The 18,319-nt window shown below is 36.4% G+C and overlaps 1 protein-coding gene across 5 annotated transcripts in view; it reads right to left on the reverse strand.

The window, feature by feature from the left end:
* The window catches only part of LNPK (lunapark, ER junction formation factor), a 50,977-nt gene that overhangs the window by 10,195 nt on the left and 22,463 nt on the right, over positions 1-18,319 (reverse strand). For all 5 annotated transcript variants that reach the window (XR_005701715.2, XR_005701714.2, XM_040070073.2 and 2 more), the window contains exons 7-12: positions 15,341-15,421; positions 15,203-15,254; positions 7,979-8,197; positions 4,167-4,272; positions 3,396-3,466; positions 1,954-2,124 (exon numbers count right to left, since the gene is read on the reverse strand). Coding sequence is in view for 3 of the 5 variants with exons in the window: in XM_040070073.2 (XP_039926007.1) it covers positions 1,954-2,124; positions 3,396-3,466; positions 4,167-4,272; positions 7,979-8,197; positions 15,203-15,254; positions 15,341-15,421 (700 nt within the window). In the remaining 2 variants the exon portion in view is untranslated. The remainder of the gene's footprint in view (positions 1-1,953; positions 2,125-3,395; positions 3,467-4,166; positions 4,273-7,978; positions 8,198-15,202; positions 15,255-15,340; positions 15,422-18,319) is intronic.

Genomic DNA, 18,319 nt, shown 5'->3' on the forward strand with positions numbered 1-18,319 from the left:
TTCTCATTTCTGGCTGCTTAGTAATTATCAGAACAGAATGGTTTGTATCATCTTGGAGAATAAATATTCAGAAAAGATCAGCTATTTAACCTAGAAAACCAGAAATCTGCATAGCACTTATTTCTTACTCCTCTTCTGCAAAATTTCACCATCTACTTCCTTTCCAGAAAAGACAACTGGGCAGTGAGGCTCCCAGTTGCCTCTCTTCCAGCAGCAGCATATTAATACAAGACCACATCAGAAAAAACCAAGCAATTTTTATTATTAAAGGTAAATTGATAAAATCACATTCACTGCAATAAATCCATCCTATTTTTCTGATGAAATGTTTGATAAAATTCTGCTTCAATAAAATGCAAGTAATCACAGTTTTCATTCCTACATCTGAAATCCTTAATGACAATCTCACAGTAATTCTTCAGATTTTACATTTTTTACAACATCTGTAGACTGACTCAGCAGCTTAGACCCATTATAGGCATAGTTTCATAATAATTTCTTTCAATGATAATACCAGAATAATTAGCAGGCACCTCTCCTTACCTCTCTCTAAAAACCTGCAGTAATGGATAATATTCAGAAGCCTGTGAGGCACATACCTGCAAGAGTTGAGTATCCTTCTTTAAGGACCTCTCTATCTGAGTCAGACAAAAGAAAACAAGCACACTTTTAAAGATCCTAGTAACAAAGTATGTCTTTTTCTGTAAGAATCTTCTAAGTTCAAAAGTCCAAGAAGCTCCTGGCTAAAAGGATGACACTGTGTTTTAAGGGCAAATGAGATATTTTCATTGTCTCGGTTTCATCCACTTGATTCCAGTCTTACTTTCATGCCAATAACAGCACTTTTACAGAGCTAAGAGTGCACTATGGCACAGGGAAAGAAACCAAGTTTTCACTACAATGCACCCTCATGAGGCCATGCCCAGAGACTGCCATCATTAAATATGACTTCCCTACTGGTTTTGTGCAGCCTTCTCATGCCAGAAAGTAAAGCCCAGTGTTATTTTGTACTCCCTGTTAAAAATAATCAAGCAGAAGCACTCTATTACACTGTGACAGTTTCCCACAGTTGGTGTTTATAGCCTGAACCCCAGGGCTGCACACTATCAGATAGTTTTCCCCAGGATCCCTGCTTAAACTAACGTAAAGTCCCATCAAGCACTCAAGACCACATCTAACTGGAGATCCTCTGGTTTGAAATTAGGATTTCTGGAGTCTTTTAAAACACCGCATCTTCCTGTTGGCTGTACACCAGATGCCTACTGTACCTGTAGACTATAAAAATGTCTCAAAAGGAACTATGTTAAATTAAAATTGACAATTTGTCTTTGAACTACCTGAAATTAAACAAGGCAGTTTTACTAGATTTTCCTGCCCTGAGGAAAAGAGCAAAAGGAACAAAGGCAGACATTCCAACACACCTCAACCAAATGACCTGCCAAACACAGTGAAAGTTAACTACTTTGGGACATACTCCCTCCTTAACTATTTCTGTAATTTACAGTGCTTTTTTCTACCAGTTTGTCAGTAACATTAGAGTGAAAAAAATTGTTATGCCATCATTTGCACAGGATAATGACAAATATCAAGAAAATTTAGGGTACAGGAAAGAAGACACTACTATCAACAACCTAAGCTAGGAGCAGAGACAAGAACTGAAAAAAATATATAAACTGCACTTACTATGAAGTCAGAATAACTATTTCAACTGGAATGGACCAACAATCATCTAGACCAACTGCCTACCCAATTGGGGGTTAATCAAAAGCTAAAGCATGTTAAGAGCGTCGACCTTCAGTCATTGATCACCTCACCAGGAACCCTGTTTGAGTAGTGTTCAAGTATTTCAGTTGTTGTCATTCCTATAAAAAACTTAGCTCAGCAGAGACCTAGATGACAGTGAATTTCATTAGACATTTAAAAAAGAGCAGACTTCATGAGATAAGTGCTTACCTTTTGTCTCTTGAATCTCCTGGGGCTTTCTCACTCTAGGTTCTAGAAGCTCAGTTTCAGGTCGCAATTCTGTAGATCGCTGTTTTTCAAAACTGAAGTCTGGAAGTCGTGGAGCTTGTGGTCTAGTTTTTCTTGCAGGATTCAGGAAGTAGCAGTAGGCACACCTAAATGCTGCACCACAAAGTACATCCAGTAAGCAGCCTCACTAATTAACTTCACATATCACCTTTATTCCTACACTGTATCCTGGTTCAATATAGTAAAAACAGAGTGACTATCAGTACCAGAGAGTACCTCCACCAAATTTACATAAGTTGTTTTATACAGGTCCTTTTTTAAATTCAGCAGACATTTGGTTTTCACAAACCTGCTTGCTTTCAGCTCTGCTGAACTGAGTACTGCCCAACACTGTGAAAGATTCAACCAAAATGAACAAAATAATGCAATTCAGTAGCACCAGATGTTGCCACATGGTGTTGTTCTATTCTCTCCTACAGAATGAAGCTGGCAGATGATGTTTTTTTCCCCTCCCCTTAAGATGCCACTTTCCTCACACTCTGAGTAAGGAGATGTTTTGAATTCCACAAGGCATGCCTCACTCTGCTTTTTGAGGAGCATTCTGCTCCAGTGATGCTTAATTAAGAAAAATGCAGTTTTGTTTTGCAGCAGTAGCAGATACCATTTAATACTTAACTCTTTTTGTCCTCCCCAGTCTCACCAAGACAAGGAGGGAAGTGGCAATTTCTGGTACAGTTGAGTTGTGAACTCAAAAGAACTAAAATAACAGACTACATATCTTTGGTTTCACAGGGAACTTTTCTCTTATTCTTACAATGCAGTATATTTACTCATAAAAATAAACAAAACAAAATTAAACAGAAGATTTATCTAGGAATCCCTAGTTTCTCAAGCATCAGGCTTACACTTGCAGTAGAAAGAGGCAAAATACAACATCTGTGTTCAATAAAGAACTGTGTCTGTCTTAAGTTATTGTCAGCCATAAATCCACATATGGGCCCCTAGGGCTTGTTCCCACTCTTTTTCCGATGCATCCCCCAAGATCTTCTTGCCAAAGGAAAATTTAGTTTGAGTTCTGGTAAAAGAGGCACACTTTAATGTCAGATAGTTTCTCAACATAAAACCCTTCTGAGAACCATTCATAGCCAGTAGCAATGCTCAGGGATGTATTGGAGGAACCTGATTTCTACTAATAGTTTTCTACACATAAAACCCATGACCTGAAGGTCACAATGAAGTACTTCTCTAAGTCTTGACGTAAATCTTAAGATCCAGAGTAATAAGTTACCAAAAAAATGTTCCCACATGAAGTGGTACTTCACAATGCCAGCCAAGTACTCAGATGCAACCAAAATGAAGTATGATGCATGGCTATTATGAAACATAAGCCAAGTAATAAAAGTCTAAAAAAGATACGCTCTTACCTATGTATTCAAACTCCTCCTTCAAAGCCATACCATTGTGAGAAAAACATTGCTGACATATAAGAGCATACCTAGAAAACATGAATAATACATAGTTACATACCTTTAAGCAGTAACACACTGAAAGGAGATGTATTTTACCTTACATATTGACTAATACCTTAGATCTTTTTTTCCAAAACATGATTTCCACAATGAAATTATTACCCTTTAAAGAAAATGAAATCTGTAGATTAAACAATACTTTTTGAAATTGGTTTAACCACAGTAAAATACTCTCAGCTACACTTTAAACTATGGTTCAACACACTTTTAATATCATCAGTGTCAAAAAATAACATCCAAATTAAGCCTTTATTTCATTAGAATACAGTTAATATGAAAAGTAACCACAGGAAACATGTTAAGTTCTGATGTGTTTGGACAGTTCTGAAGACAATCTGAAGCATTTATAATGGATATAAAGCTAAAGTGCAGAGGCAAATTATTTCTTTTTTCTTGGTTCAAAATCCAAGCCATTCATCCACTTGAACACAGATCTTTCTTTGTATCACACAGATAATACTACTCAGAACAGAGGCTAGCTTTATACCCGTTAATATTACCAGTTTTCCCTGCAAAGATATTTCAGGTGAAGCACTGAGAAAGAGCCATTTCTCAATTATGAAAGTTTTGGACAGGTTCATTTACAATTCTTTTAACCTTGACATGGCTTAAACAGAAAAGTTCCTTTCTCTTAGGTGTTTAGGTATTTCTTAAAGAACATTTTACCTGTTCTGAGGACCATCACCAACCAAATATTCAATAACTCTATCCACAACTCCTCTTTCTCGAGGAAGTACAGGTCTTGCCAAAGGAGGGCCTGGAGGATGAAGACCTAGAACATGAATTATATCAAAATTATTTTCCACTGTATAAATATATATTGTATTTTATTGTGTGTGCTCGTGTAACAAATTAATTGCATCTACCTAATATACATGAGCATATTTCTTAGTCCACTAGGAAAGCTGTAAGATTCTTCAACCCACAATAGTTCAAAATCCCTCTTCTGCTCCTTTAGCTTACAATTTTATTAAACCACTCCATTTTTACACCTCGGACATGTAATTAAATTTACAATTTCTAAAGAACTTAATATATCAATAGTATTCAATTATTAACAAACTGAGGCCTATTAAGAAAAAACAACTTAACTAAGTTCTCTTCATATCCACTCAACTCTGCAAATTTACACTTGTGGTTTACAACAATAAATTGCCCAAAATCATTGACAACAGTAGAAGAACTAGATATCAGGGCAACCTGGTCTACTGGAAGGTGTCCTGTCCATGGCATGGGGGTTTCAAACAGATAATCTTTACGATCCCTTAAAATCCAAACCACTCTATGATTTTACAAAGGTGCCACCACAAAAGCACCCCCTGGTTTCTGTGTTATTACTATACCACACAAGCATGCCCTCAGTGCACATTGATTCTATACATTAAACCCATCCAGCTATTTGCAATTTGGTAATCCCACATCTAGTGACAAGTTGGATACTTTCAGATTTATGCTTAGTCAAAGAAGCCGGAAGGCCCCTAGAAAGATACTATTTCCCCATGTATTCAACAAACTATCAAAATGAAACTCCTTAAAGAGCAGGTAAGAGCCAATGGCTGGTTCTTTTTCACCTCTATATACAGCAGTTAAACCAGAACACTGGCACAAATTTCCCTCTCCACGAAGTTTTAAAATGTCTAGTCCATTGTACAAGACTGCTGCAAACTACCAATTTCCATTTATATACCTTTGAGTCCTTACATCAAGTTTCTCTTGCCTTAAAGCAGAATAAGCTAGGCCTAAGGTAACAAACTCTTGCCTGAATCATTCCAATGCGACCATTCAAGTAACTAAGTATGGAGAGAAAACATTTCATATTTAAGCACCAGAAGCATCATGTTACAGTACTTTCAACAAACAGTCCTGAGTGTAAGATAATGCAGCATTTGGGGAAAGAGCTTTTTACTCACGTAAGGGCTTCAGGAGTTCCAGTCAAAGCCCACAAAACTAACTAAAGTGTTTGAGAGGGACAAGGAACCAGTCTTTCAGAACTCTCCAACTGGGACAAAGTGGTCAGCTTCAAGCCACTCAGACACAAAATTGTGACACCTTGCAAATAACTCAGTTTAAATCACTGACAAAATTAATTTTAAAAATGAAAAAGTCCTATGCAAGCTCAAGATAGCTAAGGTGGTTAGACAAAAAAAAAAAAAAAAATCAGTGAGTTATTAGCAGGTTTCATACTGAGAAGAGCATATGGCAAGCTGAAGCCCTCTACGAACTAAGTATATGTAATTCATATGACTTGTAAGTCATCAATATATGAAGTTTCTAAAAATCAATAAACAAGGTAAAAACTGAATAAAGTTACCTGGAGTGAAACATCACAACACACTCCAACAACAACTTCAATTACCTGCCTTCTAATAACTCAAACCAACCATCCTGGTTCTCATGCTGTTATGGACAACAGTAATTAATATAAACATCAAAAGCAATCATTGTAGAAAGACTGGTCATTTTTGCAAAGCTTGGCAAACTCTCAACTACCTGCTGATTATTAATTTTCAAACATATGGGAGCTCTGTGGTAATACACGTTAAATTGATTCTCCCCTACAAAATATAGTATAATGAAAATGAATTATTAATCTTCTGTATAATAGAGATAATTAAGGCTATTCATATTTGTTGCAGGCCATGCATAAACTTAGATAACATTCTTACAGACACTGAATTTACGTACTTTTCACTACAGCCACATGACTGACATTTTATATGCCTGGAAGGTTTGGGGAAATTCAAGAAAAAGACAGCTTCCATATTAACTGACAATTGCAGTGGCTCCCATTGTTATCTATGGCAAAGTAATGTGTTTGCTGAAAATATCAGTTATTTAGTGGGGGGAAAAGTACCTGTAAGGCATTATCACAAAAATTACATTAAAAAAATTAAGCCACAAGTTTGGCAACTGTCCTTTCAAACAAGGCAGTTACTTTATTTTCCCTCTTCTTTTAAAAGTTATGCAGTAAAGGCTGAATTTCATCCAGCTTATTCAATGTGCCTGAATCTTCCCCTAAGAATAAAGCTAATATAAAGCTGATACTTTATTCTACAGTCAGCTTCCTTAAAAAGGAGCACGCAATTTTAAACTCATTATGGAATTTCTGGTAATCAGACATCAGTAAATGTGGTTTGCAATCAAATGACCGATTTCCTAGTGCAAGGGGCTAATTTCTGATACTTCAAGATAATCAAGACTTACTAATAACTTGCCTTTACAGTTCACTTCTGGGATTAAAAAAAAATTTAGCAGCTTCATAACACAGGTGAAGACCAACAACAAATAAGGTTTAATGGACTCTACAGAGAAAGGGGATCACAACTTTCCATGGCAAGTTTATTCCACCACACTAAACAACAGGAAAAGGCATTTTAACATTCAGCTTCCCAAGATCTTAGAGAGCAGGTGTCAAAATATTATCTACAGCTCTACCTTTTGATTGTATCATGGAAGTTAGGAAGGAAGGACATACAGTTAGTAAGATTTAAGAAGCTTCTAGTAAAAATCAGGAACACAGAGCAGAGAAAAACACTCTTGAGCCCTGTATATAGAGCAAAGAACTACTCATTACACTGATGCTCATGAGATTCTTGGCAAGTTGGGCCGCTTCTATTTTCAAGACAGCATTCCACCTCCTTTCTTGCTGTGTGAGCCAACTTGTCAAACATCCCACAAAGAATGAAAGGCCTGGCACAAACCCACACACAGCTTTACCATCCATGAGGAAAATGAGAACGGTGCTTCCCACACAAAACTCAAATTTCGCAATCTTTCCAATGCATTTTAGTTCATATTATATATTCTATTTATCAGAAGTCCATTCCAGCTGAACACTGAGTAAGAAATCAAGGGAAAAACACTTTCAGGATTTGAGACCAAATTTCAAGGACTACTCATTCCCACCAGATTTCAACTTGCTGGTAAACTTTGGACTCTTGTACCAAAACAATGCCATTTTAGAATTCAGCTACAACACAGACAGCTTTTCTGTCGTGTTTGGTATTACACACTTTAACCTATGAGTATAGGCTGCATGACTATACTTTCTAGAGTAAAAATTTAAATAAATGTCAAGATTCATGTTAAAAAAAATATGTGCAGGGTTTAGTGAGAAGCATGAATGTATTCTGAAAGTGTTCTCCTCTGTACCTGATTTATACAAGCATAGAGCTCTTCTAAACTAAGAACATAAAAAGGTATGGTATATTGGTGACTACAGAATACTGCAAAGTTTTATTGCCATTTAAACAAAGAAGCCATAACAGTTAAATGAGCTCAGGCAATAGGTTTCAGCATCAAAAGGTGCCAGCTGTAAAGAGTTATGGCTAATTGAATATGGAACTCCTGCTTAATCAGATAACCGCTCTGCTATTTCCAAATGAAATGCCATTTCCATACTGTATGAAAACGGCCTATTTTATTGGTAACCAGAGAAAACAATATAAACTGTAAATAACATTAAGTGCTGTGTTTACCCATTCCAGGCACTGAAGTAGCAGGGGATCCAGGGCGTCTTGGTAAAACATTGGATTGCAAGGATGGCACAGCAGTCCTTTCTGGGAGCCCGCTCAGAGCTGGTGCCTCTCTCTGCAGATTAGGAGATGCCGGAAGTGGGGACTTGGGAGAGCCTTGCTTAGGAGTCGCAGGTGCAGGGGTAGAAGCGTTTCTTTGAGCTGCAGTCCTCTGACGAATTTCTGACAAGAACATGTACAGACTGAATTTAATATCTAGCATTATAAACAGGATATTAGTAAAAGTATATTAATACTGTTATACCAATCAGCAAATTACAGAATCAGATGAAACCAGGAAGGTCTAAAACTAAGCATCATCAGCTGAGCATGTCATAGAAGTAAATGTCACACAGAAGTAAATACCACATAGAATACTATATTTCACTTATCATAACTGTTAAATACTTCGGGCAAAAGTCTTCAAGAAGGAAATTAGAGAACGGAACTATAAAGTATCTGCTAAGATGGAACACTGGACATATGAACAATTAGACTCAAACCACAATGTATGGAATTGACCACTTTTTACTCCATGGCTTAAAAACGCTTCCAAATATTTAGCTTTCCATGGGACCAAAACTATTCATTACCTAATATACCCAGGCTATGTGCCCAGAGTTATTAAAAGATTCAGATGAGATAAATGAAACAATTCTAAAACCAGAAGAGAAGGTATTACTTCATTCAGGTGATACCGTTTCACTCACTTGTTTCAGTAACCACGTGCATGGATTCTCAGAAAGCAAGAATTGGCTCTGCCAGAACACATCCCTACTTTTAACTCTTCTCACCACTATCAGTTACTATTAAATCACTGTCATGAAAAACTTCATGTATCTCCTCAATTGTTCTTACCTGAAGCCAAATTCCACCAGAGCAATACACCATGGTTTGAGCATTGTAATAGTCATGCAAGCCTGCCACTCTCACACTATTGCAACAAATCAAACTAAAATGTAAGCATTGCTTTAGGTCTGCAGATATTTACATGGTTAACAAGTAGCAGGTTAGTCTCTAAAAGGGACACCCCAATCACACCCACACCTAAGGCTGTAATACCCTATAGTTAGTGTATAGCACCATGTCACTTTGAACCAGACTGCATGTCTTCCTCCACAACAACATTACATCTGGACTTTAAAATCATTTCCATGAGTCTCAAGGTTAGAGAGATTTTATCTACTGACTTTGCGTCAGGCTGGGAGAGTTTAAATGCTTAGCAGGCAATTTACAGGCCCACTGGCAACCAGCCACTGGAAAATGGGTGTGCAGAGTTGGAGGGAACAATCCCTGTCCCCAAAAGTACAACACTAGCACACTAAGCTCCTGCTTTGGGTGGAGGAGGTGAGCAGGCTACATCAGATGGCACTTGCTAAGAGCTGCTATCACTCAAGTACTGGGTCAAACACAACAGTTCTGTGGTAATACAGCCAAATCTAGTGCCATGGCAATTGCAACATACATAGGTTACGGTCCTGCCTACTTATCTGTACATATAAATAGGATTAATACACAGCAGAAGAAAGAAACAAAAATTCTTTGGTATCACCACTTTAAAAACTACAAGTTAAAAAGCCAGTCTTACTAAAAATCCACCTAGTTCAGTTTCCAACAAAGCAGAACAAATTACTAGTTTTCCCCCGCCACACCATGTGTATGGCTGCACTACCTCACACAACTTCATCATCCAAATTACATCACCCAATGAGTCTGAAGGTTCTGTATTTTAACTTGATTTAACAAGAATGTTTGCCCCCTCACTATTTAAGCAGCTTAGAATTTGGAAACCAGGATTAATTGGTGAGGTAGTTACATAAATTCCATTAACATTTCCTTGGTGACTTGCTTCTGGGTTTGAAAATTGCTCCTGTGTTCAGAGTTTTATCTAAGTAAGAATTCATTTATGATGAACCTGCCCCATAACATGTCTTCAAGATCTTTTAGCGAGAGACATTAGCAGTAAACTTTCAAGTTTTACCACACCAGGACAACTGCACTCTCTCTATGCTATCTGACCAACAGGCATGGCCCATCTCCAAATACAAAATATTGATTAAAACCCATGATTTATTTAACCATTATGGTCAAGCTTGTGTTATAGCTTCCTGTCACAGGTTAGTTTAAAAAATTAAGCTAAAAGGTATGCAATTTCTCAAGTCTTCTCAGGTCCACATATGTACCAAAAATAAATACAAAATTGATAACTACAAAGCCTAATTCCACTTCTTCCAAGATCATTTTTAACATCTGTAAAGGCATCTTAATCCATTCTTTTTTCATTACAAAACCCTCTTTATTATTATTTTACATAGAAAAATGTCAAAGACCAGGACTGTAACTTCTACATACGGATGTTACTTCTATATTTTGAAGGCTGTCTTTCTAGATCATGTGGTTTAAGCATATTAATTTTAATTGTTTAAGAGTGCTGAGTCTGTTTCAATAGGTCTTGGCTATATTCACATTTATTCTGAGCCCATAATACACTATTTCTAAGCTATTTCCATGCTGCCTGCAAGAGCTTTGCCCCTTTTGCCTGTTCTTTCTGAAGGGTCATTTTTGGAAAGTCTTCTTGAAACGACTTTCAATTAAAAAGATACGGCTACTTTAATGACTCTCTTCCCATATTTTTGTTCCTATAAAGATGCTGAACCAGTACTTTATAGTCAGTATTAGACAGACATGCTCCAGCAGTTTTAGTTTCACTATTCATTGCTAGTTTCCACAAAATATTAGGTTATTCACAATGCCTTTTTCCCCCCTTCACTTAGAAGTTCACTTGGCTTTCACTCTATTCTGTGATTCATACTTAAGAGAACTTGCCAACACTGATGCTCCCCAAGTAAGAGAAGTCAGCAGAATCTGATTATGAGAAAGTGAGAAATGATCTCCTTGGCATGATCAACAGCCCATCCATTCCCAGTATTTCCTTTCATAGAATGGCTGTAGATGCTGTTCAGTGACAACACACAAACCTGAATTTCTGATGCTTACATTCCTGATACCATCCCCAGGATCCATTAATGCACTGTCATGGACATAAAGAGAACAGCCCCATCTCTTCATTTTAGTAACACATATGGACCCTTTGCATGAACCCCTTTAATTCCTTTTAAACCTGCTCTGCAATTCCACAGTAACAGCCCTGATATTCTTCTGAAGTAACTGAACATGATCTATATACTTCTCAAATTGCCTTAAGATGTAACGTGTTAAAAATGAGCCTCTTGCAAAGTGCAAGATTTCCATAACTCCAAGTTGACAACTTAGCTAAGAAACATGTCCATTGACCTCAACAATAACACAATTTACAGCTACTGCTGATGTCATTTTAATGAAGTTTTACAATTTTCCACAGATTTTGTTCAGAAACTATATTCATCTATCCAAAAGTCAACAGCGTGAAGACAGATAAATAGCTTAAAAATAGAACTTTTGTTCCCCAAACACACTACAGTTCAAATTCTGCAACTACCAGCATTGGACACTTCAGACATAAGCAGACACATCACTTAAGAGGTATCTACTCAACTGATGATTCAGTATGAGCTCTTAAAGTCTTATTATACTACTGCAGTGGTGAGGCAGTGACATGTTTCATGTTTACAAGCATAACTATTTTATTTTTCCCTCACTTCAAAGCACCTTGATTTTTGCAGAGAAGAATACATTATTTTCATAGAGCTACACTACACTTCAGATCAATAAACTGTTTACATAACTTGTTGGTTTTAGTATCAAAGACCAACCAAGCATTTTCTTCCTTCCTCCTCATGCCTACATCCATCCCACAGCCTGCAACCATCTTTTATTGCATTACTTTTCATTTAGGTCACAGAGTGATCTCATTTACAATACACCCCTGCTAACAGTGGTACTAGCAAAATGAAAAGAGCAGATACCAACAACAGGATATTGTTGATAAATATTTCGCTGCAAATATATACTTACCTTATTTTTCTCTGTGGCCAAAGTACCGAATAATAAGTATATATTCATTAACCGTACCCTTCAAAATGTTTCTGAACAGATAAAATTGCACTTAAGTTTTCAAATTCCTTTCCTCTGGATTTCCGGATGGTTTTTTAAGCCCAACACAAGATTGACCTAAGTCATCTGTTAAAATTACCATTACTTATTTAAGCAGTAGATTTCAAAATTACAAAAACTGCCAAAAGAGCTAAACACAGAGGAAAATTGGGGCGCTACCAGTTGTGTTTCTGAGAACCAACAATTATGCAATACTGATTAAACCTTTGTACCAATTAATATGATGTGCAAGCTTTCATTTCAACCAGCAAGTCAAAAACATACAAGCTAACCTTTCATCAGCTGTCTTATATACAACGTTGGCCAACTTGATTACATATTAGTCATTACTTACTCTATTTTCAAAAAGACTCAATTACAGAGCTCAAGAAAATGAGTTCTGTAACTTGGCTAGCTTGTGTCCAAAGCAAGCAAAGAGAAGATCAAGGAAACTTTTATGTTAACTTGCTAACAAATATTTTATTATTCCAAACCACTCTAATTCTACCTCATATTACATGTACCAAATTATACCACAATCACATAAAGGTGTCATCTAGTTACAGTAAGTTGTATACTGCACAGAACAGAAGCTAATATTCATTTTGGGCAGATATTTAGTGTGAACAGCAATAAGCTAGTAAGTTTCCTGATAGCTAAAAATTGAAATAATTACTGCATATAACAAGTTATTTGGAAATTAAGTCTCCATAATTTCACAAGCCAAAGCCAAACACAGTGTGTCCCTCTTGAACTATAACACACCTCCAAAACAGAATAGTCTGACAAACCACTTACACAGGGACAAAATTCTGCACCGATTCCAAAATCAATGCATTAGAGAACAGATTGGAAAAGAGAAAATAAAATTGTGCTGTAGATGAACAAAGTTACATTCATTGGCTCATAGAATCATTTAGGTTGGAAAATACCCTTAAGATGATAAAATCCAACTATAAGCCATCACAATTTAAAAAAATTATTTTCCAAAATACTTTCCAAAGTTAAACTGCACTTTGGTTCAAGATCAAGAAAGAATGTCCATGCACCCTAAAAAGTTGAATCTGTTTGAAAGGGAATTGTACATTTTCTAAGTTGTATCCCCACTTAGAGGTTATTGGTTCACACCATGACAGTCTTGAAGAACATTCCTTGCAAACAAAACTGTACAAAAAGATTCCTTCCACCAAGACCCAGAGACCAGTTTACAGCTAGCTCTAAATAAAAAATTGTAAGCACAGATAGTGTGGGCAAACTCCTCAGCAACAACTGTTTCACATATCTGTTCATACCACACTTATTAACGAAGACCACAGCCTACAGTGACTGGCTCCCAGCAATTTTAACTTTGTCAGAACCTCTCCCTCCCAGCCCTTCTATTAACAGTCAAGACACAATCAACACAACACAGCATATGCTGGATTCAACTGATCTGCTTTTGTCTGACTCGATCAAAAGCAGGGGCACCATGTTTGAAAACCCAAACATTCGCAATTAATAGACACTGGCCAACTCACTTCTCACCACTGCCCCTTACACAGCCTGGGTAGAAGGGAAGAGATCAGTCACGTACCTCCTAAGGAGTTTCAAAACTGCTGCTGCTCTCTCTTAAAAAAGCCAGAGTGACTGAAGACTTATCATTGTCTAATTTATAGTTAATTTTCTGTAGATTTCCACATAGAAACACACATTTTCAGGCAGTTTCATCCCCTGGTCAATGTTATTTGCATTCTACAAACAGATCTGCCACCTTTCTACTGGACTATTGGAGTGATTTCTAACATAGCCCAAGAAAGATGAATTTTATAAAGAGTTTTAAAAAAGCCAACAAGAGACTACCTACACATTAGAGGTGTAACACAGAATTCTTGGCAACCACCCATGAGCTGTGTTAAGGCAGAGAAAAGAACAGTGTGTCAGAATGGCTCTTCAGCCTGAACAAAACTGTGAATGCTGCAGAAATGGAGCATGGGAGAGACAGGCAAGGAGCAAACTTGAAAAAAAAGCTGTTGTGTCTAAACCATCAAAAGAGATTAAAGCTTCACTATTGAGGCACTGCACTGCAACTATTCACTGTCAATGTCAACAAGTAAGGATAGTTTTAAAATGTTTTCAATGGCAATTTGAAGCTAAGCAAGAAGAACAAAGCAGCGAATTTGACGATGCAGCTTATAAACACCTTTGTTAGTAAAGCCAGGTGCTCTGCCCTAAACAAAACAAGTACTGCAAGAGTGAAAAACTGGAAAAATAGAAGTTTGGTTACCCACAAGCGTTAAACGCAAAGTTGATAATGCTAATATTAAATTCTAAAGAAACCTATTTTATGAAAAACTATGCATACCAGATTCTGCAGTTTGAGCATCAGCCCTTTCAGGTTATAACAGCAAGTTAAGAACAAAGATTGGTCTTAAAGCATGAGCGCAAGCCTCTGTTACAGCACGAGGCAGCCTTCACACTGTGTTCATACAAGCACTTTCAGTTTAACTACAGCGTATTACACTCAACCTCAACAAAACAGGAGTCCGTTTGCATAAATATTTGTATAAATATCACATTTTTAATGGAAGCATTCTACTGTGTGCAAGACCTGTTGAGTTTTGAAACTTGTATGGGCAATCTAGAAACAAGGCTTCCTTGAAACATTCAAGTTTTTTCTATTTTATTTTATTCAATAGCACCTTTAAATGGAACATTGTAAAGCAGTAAAGAACTGTCCATCCCTTGCAACTAGAAAGTAGTTGAAATATGCACCAGCTTCTTTTTCCTCTCTGAGCACCAAATAAGAAGTAGTTTAAGCAACCTAGCCATAAATAGAAACACAATTGAAAAGCTAAGTCAATGAATATTACACAAGATTTGAAAACACCTTAGTATTCTAGAAAAGTTGCAGGTATGCCACAAGAAGTTAAATTTTCTCTCAGCTTTAACATCAAGCAGCATTAAATATCCTGCTGTCTAGAACATCAGCCTTTAGTAATAGATTCCTTGCCTGAAAAAATACAGAACAGTAATGGGCATAGCCTAATGAACAGTCTATTAACCCTAAATAAAGGTCAATTAAACTACAAATTTTACCATAGACAGACTTCTGGACAAGAAATTTCTGTGAAAGATGAGTATCTATGCTAAAGAGCACCCGTTCCATAGGGCTATTACCTTGTCCAGGTCTTGGGGTTGCAGATGTTCCAGCAGATGGTTGTTCAGTCTCCTGCCAATTAATTATAAATAACATTATCTGAATGCCCAACTCCATAGTACCTTTCATATTACATCAGTCTCAATAACAAGATTCACCTTTGCACTTGATTCTGGATCAAATCTTTCAAGGATTAGTTTAGCAGTCTTGTAGGTTTCCTTTTCCATTACTTCTTCAAGCTGGAAACAGAAAGGTTCCACACATCAGTAGATAATTTTTCAAAGAATTTCCCCCCACCATAGCCTCCCACTTACAAGCATCTTATCAATGTTACCAAAAGGCAAAGCTCATCTATGAACCAGTAGCATTTTCAGATACCTGAGGATTTGCTGTATTCAATGGAAAATAAATTTTGCTTTCAAGAATAGTTTCTAAACTCTAATGGACTACTTGTACTTAACAGCTTTATTGCAAGGAAACACCAAATATTGCTAATTGTTTACATATAATGAGGAGAATAATTACAAGCACCAACTTCAATAATGGAATGTGCAAAAATCTATCAGCCATCATTATTGGAAGTTATTAGACATGACAAGCAAATGACAGGCAATTCCTTAGATTTATTTCCTCATAGCACTTAATGCTATTAATTTAAGGAAGGTCGTTAGCCAAGTGCTTTACAGAATAAAGTCCCTGTGCCAATTAACTGCTGTCAGCATCGATTTTAGATTATTTATTAGCAGAAGCAATTAGCTTGCTGCAAATGCTGTGAAAACTCACTAACTAGAGAACAGCCATGGAATTTGCTCAAATGACTTTAAAGGCTGGGTCCACATCTTTACAGCAATTCAAACTGCTTTTCAGAAAAGGAACACATTAAGAATTTAAATAAAAAAACTTTACTGAGAACTATGCATACTTTAGGGAGTGTAATTAAAGCACTTCATTATTACAGCATTTTATTTACAATGCACTCAAGTGGCTTTATAGCTAATACATGGGCTTAATTAAAAAAAGTAATCACTAGTAAAGTATCATTTTAGTGGTTAACAGCCAACATCAGAAGCAGCTTAACTTTAAAACGCAGATAGCTGAAGTTATGAAAAATACCTAATATGTACAGAAATTATAATACATTTTACAGTATCTTAAGCAGACCTTTCTTCCTGGATATGCTGACTAATGGCCATATTCAGCTAAAAGTGGGGACTCTGTTCTGAAGTTTACTGTTGGAATAAACTGCAAAACTGAAAAGGTCAGTGGTCAAAAAATTAAATTCTCTCAAACTCATTTATCACTGCTAAAATAACAAATGGTACAGGTTAACATGAAATTTATGCCATTATTTACCTAGTAAGAAACTAAAGTTTCAGCCATTCTGCATATACAGACTGTGCAGGAGTTTTGCATTTAGACAGACCTCAGGATTACAAATAGACATCAGAAGCTAAATAAAAATTCACTCCATTTAATAGCTACTGTGTATTCACTTAACACTCACTCCTCCAGACATTTCTTGAAGTCTGAGGCAATGAATACTATCCAGGCTGTTAATTAAGGACTGCTGAAACAAAAGGGAGTGAAGAAGGAAGTAAAAATCAATTTCCTAAACTTGTATTTCAGCACACTTTGGAGTTAGCCCACTAACTTTGTAAAACAAATGCCACACAGTGCCATAAGAGCAGAATTAATGACCTAATAGGAAAAATAAAGTATTAATTGCTTATAAAAGTAAAAACTGTAAGACAGACTTTTATACAAAGGGGTAAGGCTAGTGAGGTGAAGTTGCAAAGTGGGAAAGCATTAACAGTGCTTATATTTGGCTGCCAAATCAAAATTTTAAAAACCCAATTCACATCAGTGAACATAAAATGCATGCTATTGTCTGTACAGCCAAAAAGAAAAATGAGAAATAACTTTCTGCAAGACAAAGTGACCTTTAAGAGAGAGAAAACTCAGAATGTCCACCATCACTTGACACTTTCTTTATCTAAAGCACTTCTCACCACAGCAGTATTAGATAGTATAGTAGCTATTTGTGGATACATAAGTTTTGCAAACATTGAAACATTATTTTGAAACATAATTCAATTATCACCGCAACATTCCGATGTCAGTTATCCTCCACATCACATAGTTTTTGGATAATTCAACGAGTTACTCTTCATCTTTTGAAATTCATACATAGCTTTAAAATTCTAGTAAAGCTGAATCTGAACAAGAATTCAGTATCACAAATGACTACAAACTTCATTAAAATATATAGAAATTGTCAGGATTTCTACAAGCACATTCACATTTCTCATGGTTTCACTTGTAGAGTATGCTTTCCTAAAGTAAATTGAAATTTGGCTGACAATACCAAATAAAGAATCAAAAAGGTCCAAGTTTACTTACTGTGAACAAATCAGTGTAATTACCAGAAGAAAGTAAGAGCCTTTGTAAAATTTAAATACTACTTCTGTGTTTGCATAGCAGAGGAAACTGGCTTTTATGCCAACACAGGAAGCTCATTTATGAATGCAAAGCAACACACTGAATCCTGGAACATCCTGAAGCATAATCTTGGAAAGGTTAACTTAATGCTGAGCACTAACAGTGCAAATTCCTCAACACCTTACTTCTTTTCCACAATGCAGTCTTCTCTAAGATCCCAAACTTTTCCTAGAAAATCATTTTCTACTTTCTGCTGAGGTCTAACTCATAGTCTACCCTTATCAATAAAATTATAATGCTGAGCAACCCAAATCACAAGTGAACTCTCAAAGAAAGGTAATACCAGTCTAAGCATGAATTTTTCATGGAATTAATCAGATTTCAATAAAGAAGCATGGTACTACATTCTCTTCCTATGAACAATTGTATGCATGAACTCTTTCCCAACTGGCAACCAAACAAAATTCCTATGAGAATGACATCAGCTGCCTAAATTGAACAGCATGAGTAATGTATTTTAAGCTTCTTGTAAAGACAATTTAGCAAAGACTTAAGTACTGGCATGATGCAAAACACTCATTATTCACCATACTACTATGTGAATTCATAAATTGAGAATTACTTGGCATGCCAAACCCGGCTATGAGAAGATCTTTCTTTATGTTCACACAAAGCCATGAAACTCCTTTCAGTCTACC

The sequence above is a fragment of the Hirundo rustica genome, chromosome 7 (assembly GCF_015227805.2).
Source record: "Hirundo rustica isolate bHirRus1 chromosome 7, bHirRus1.pri.v3, whole genome shotgun sequence".
NCBI lineage: Eukaryota > Metazoa > Chordata > Aves > Passeriformes > Hirundinidae > Hirundo > Hirundo rustica.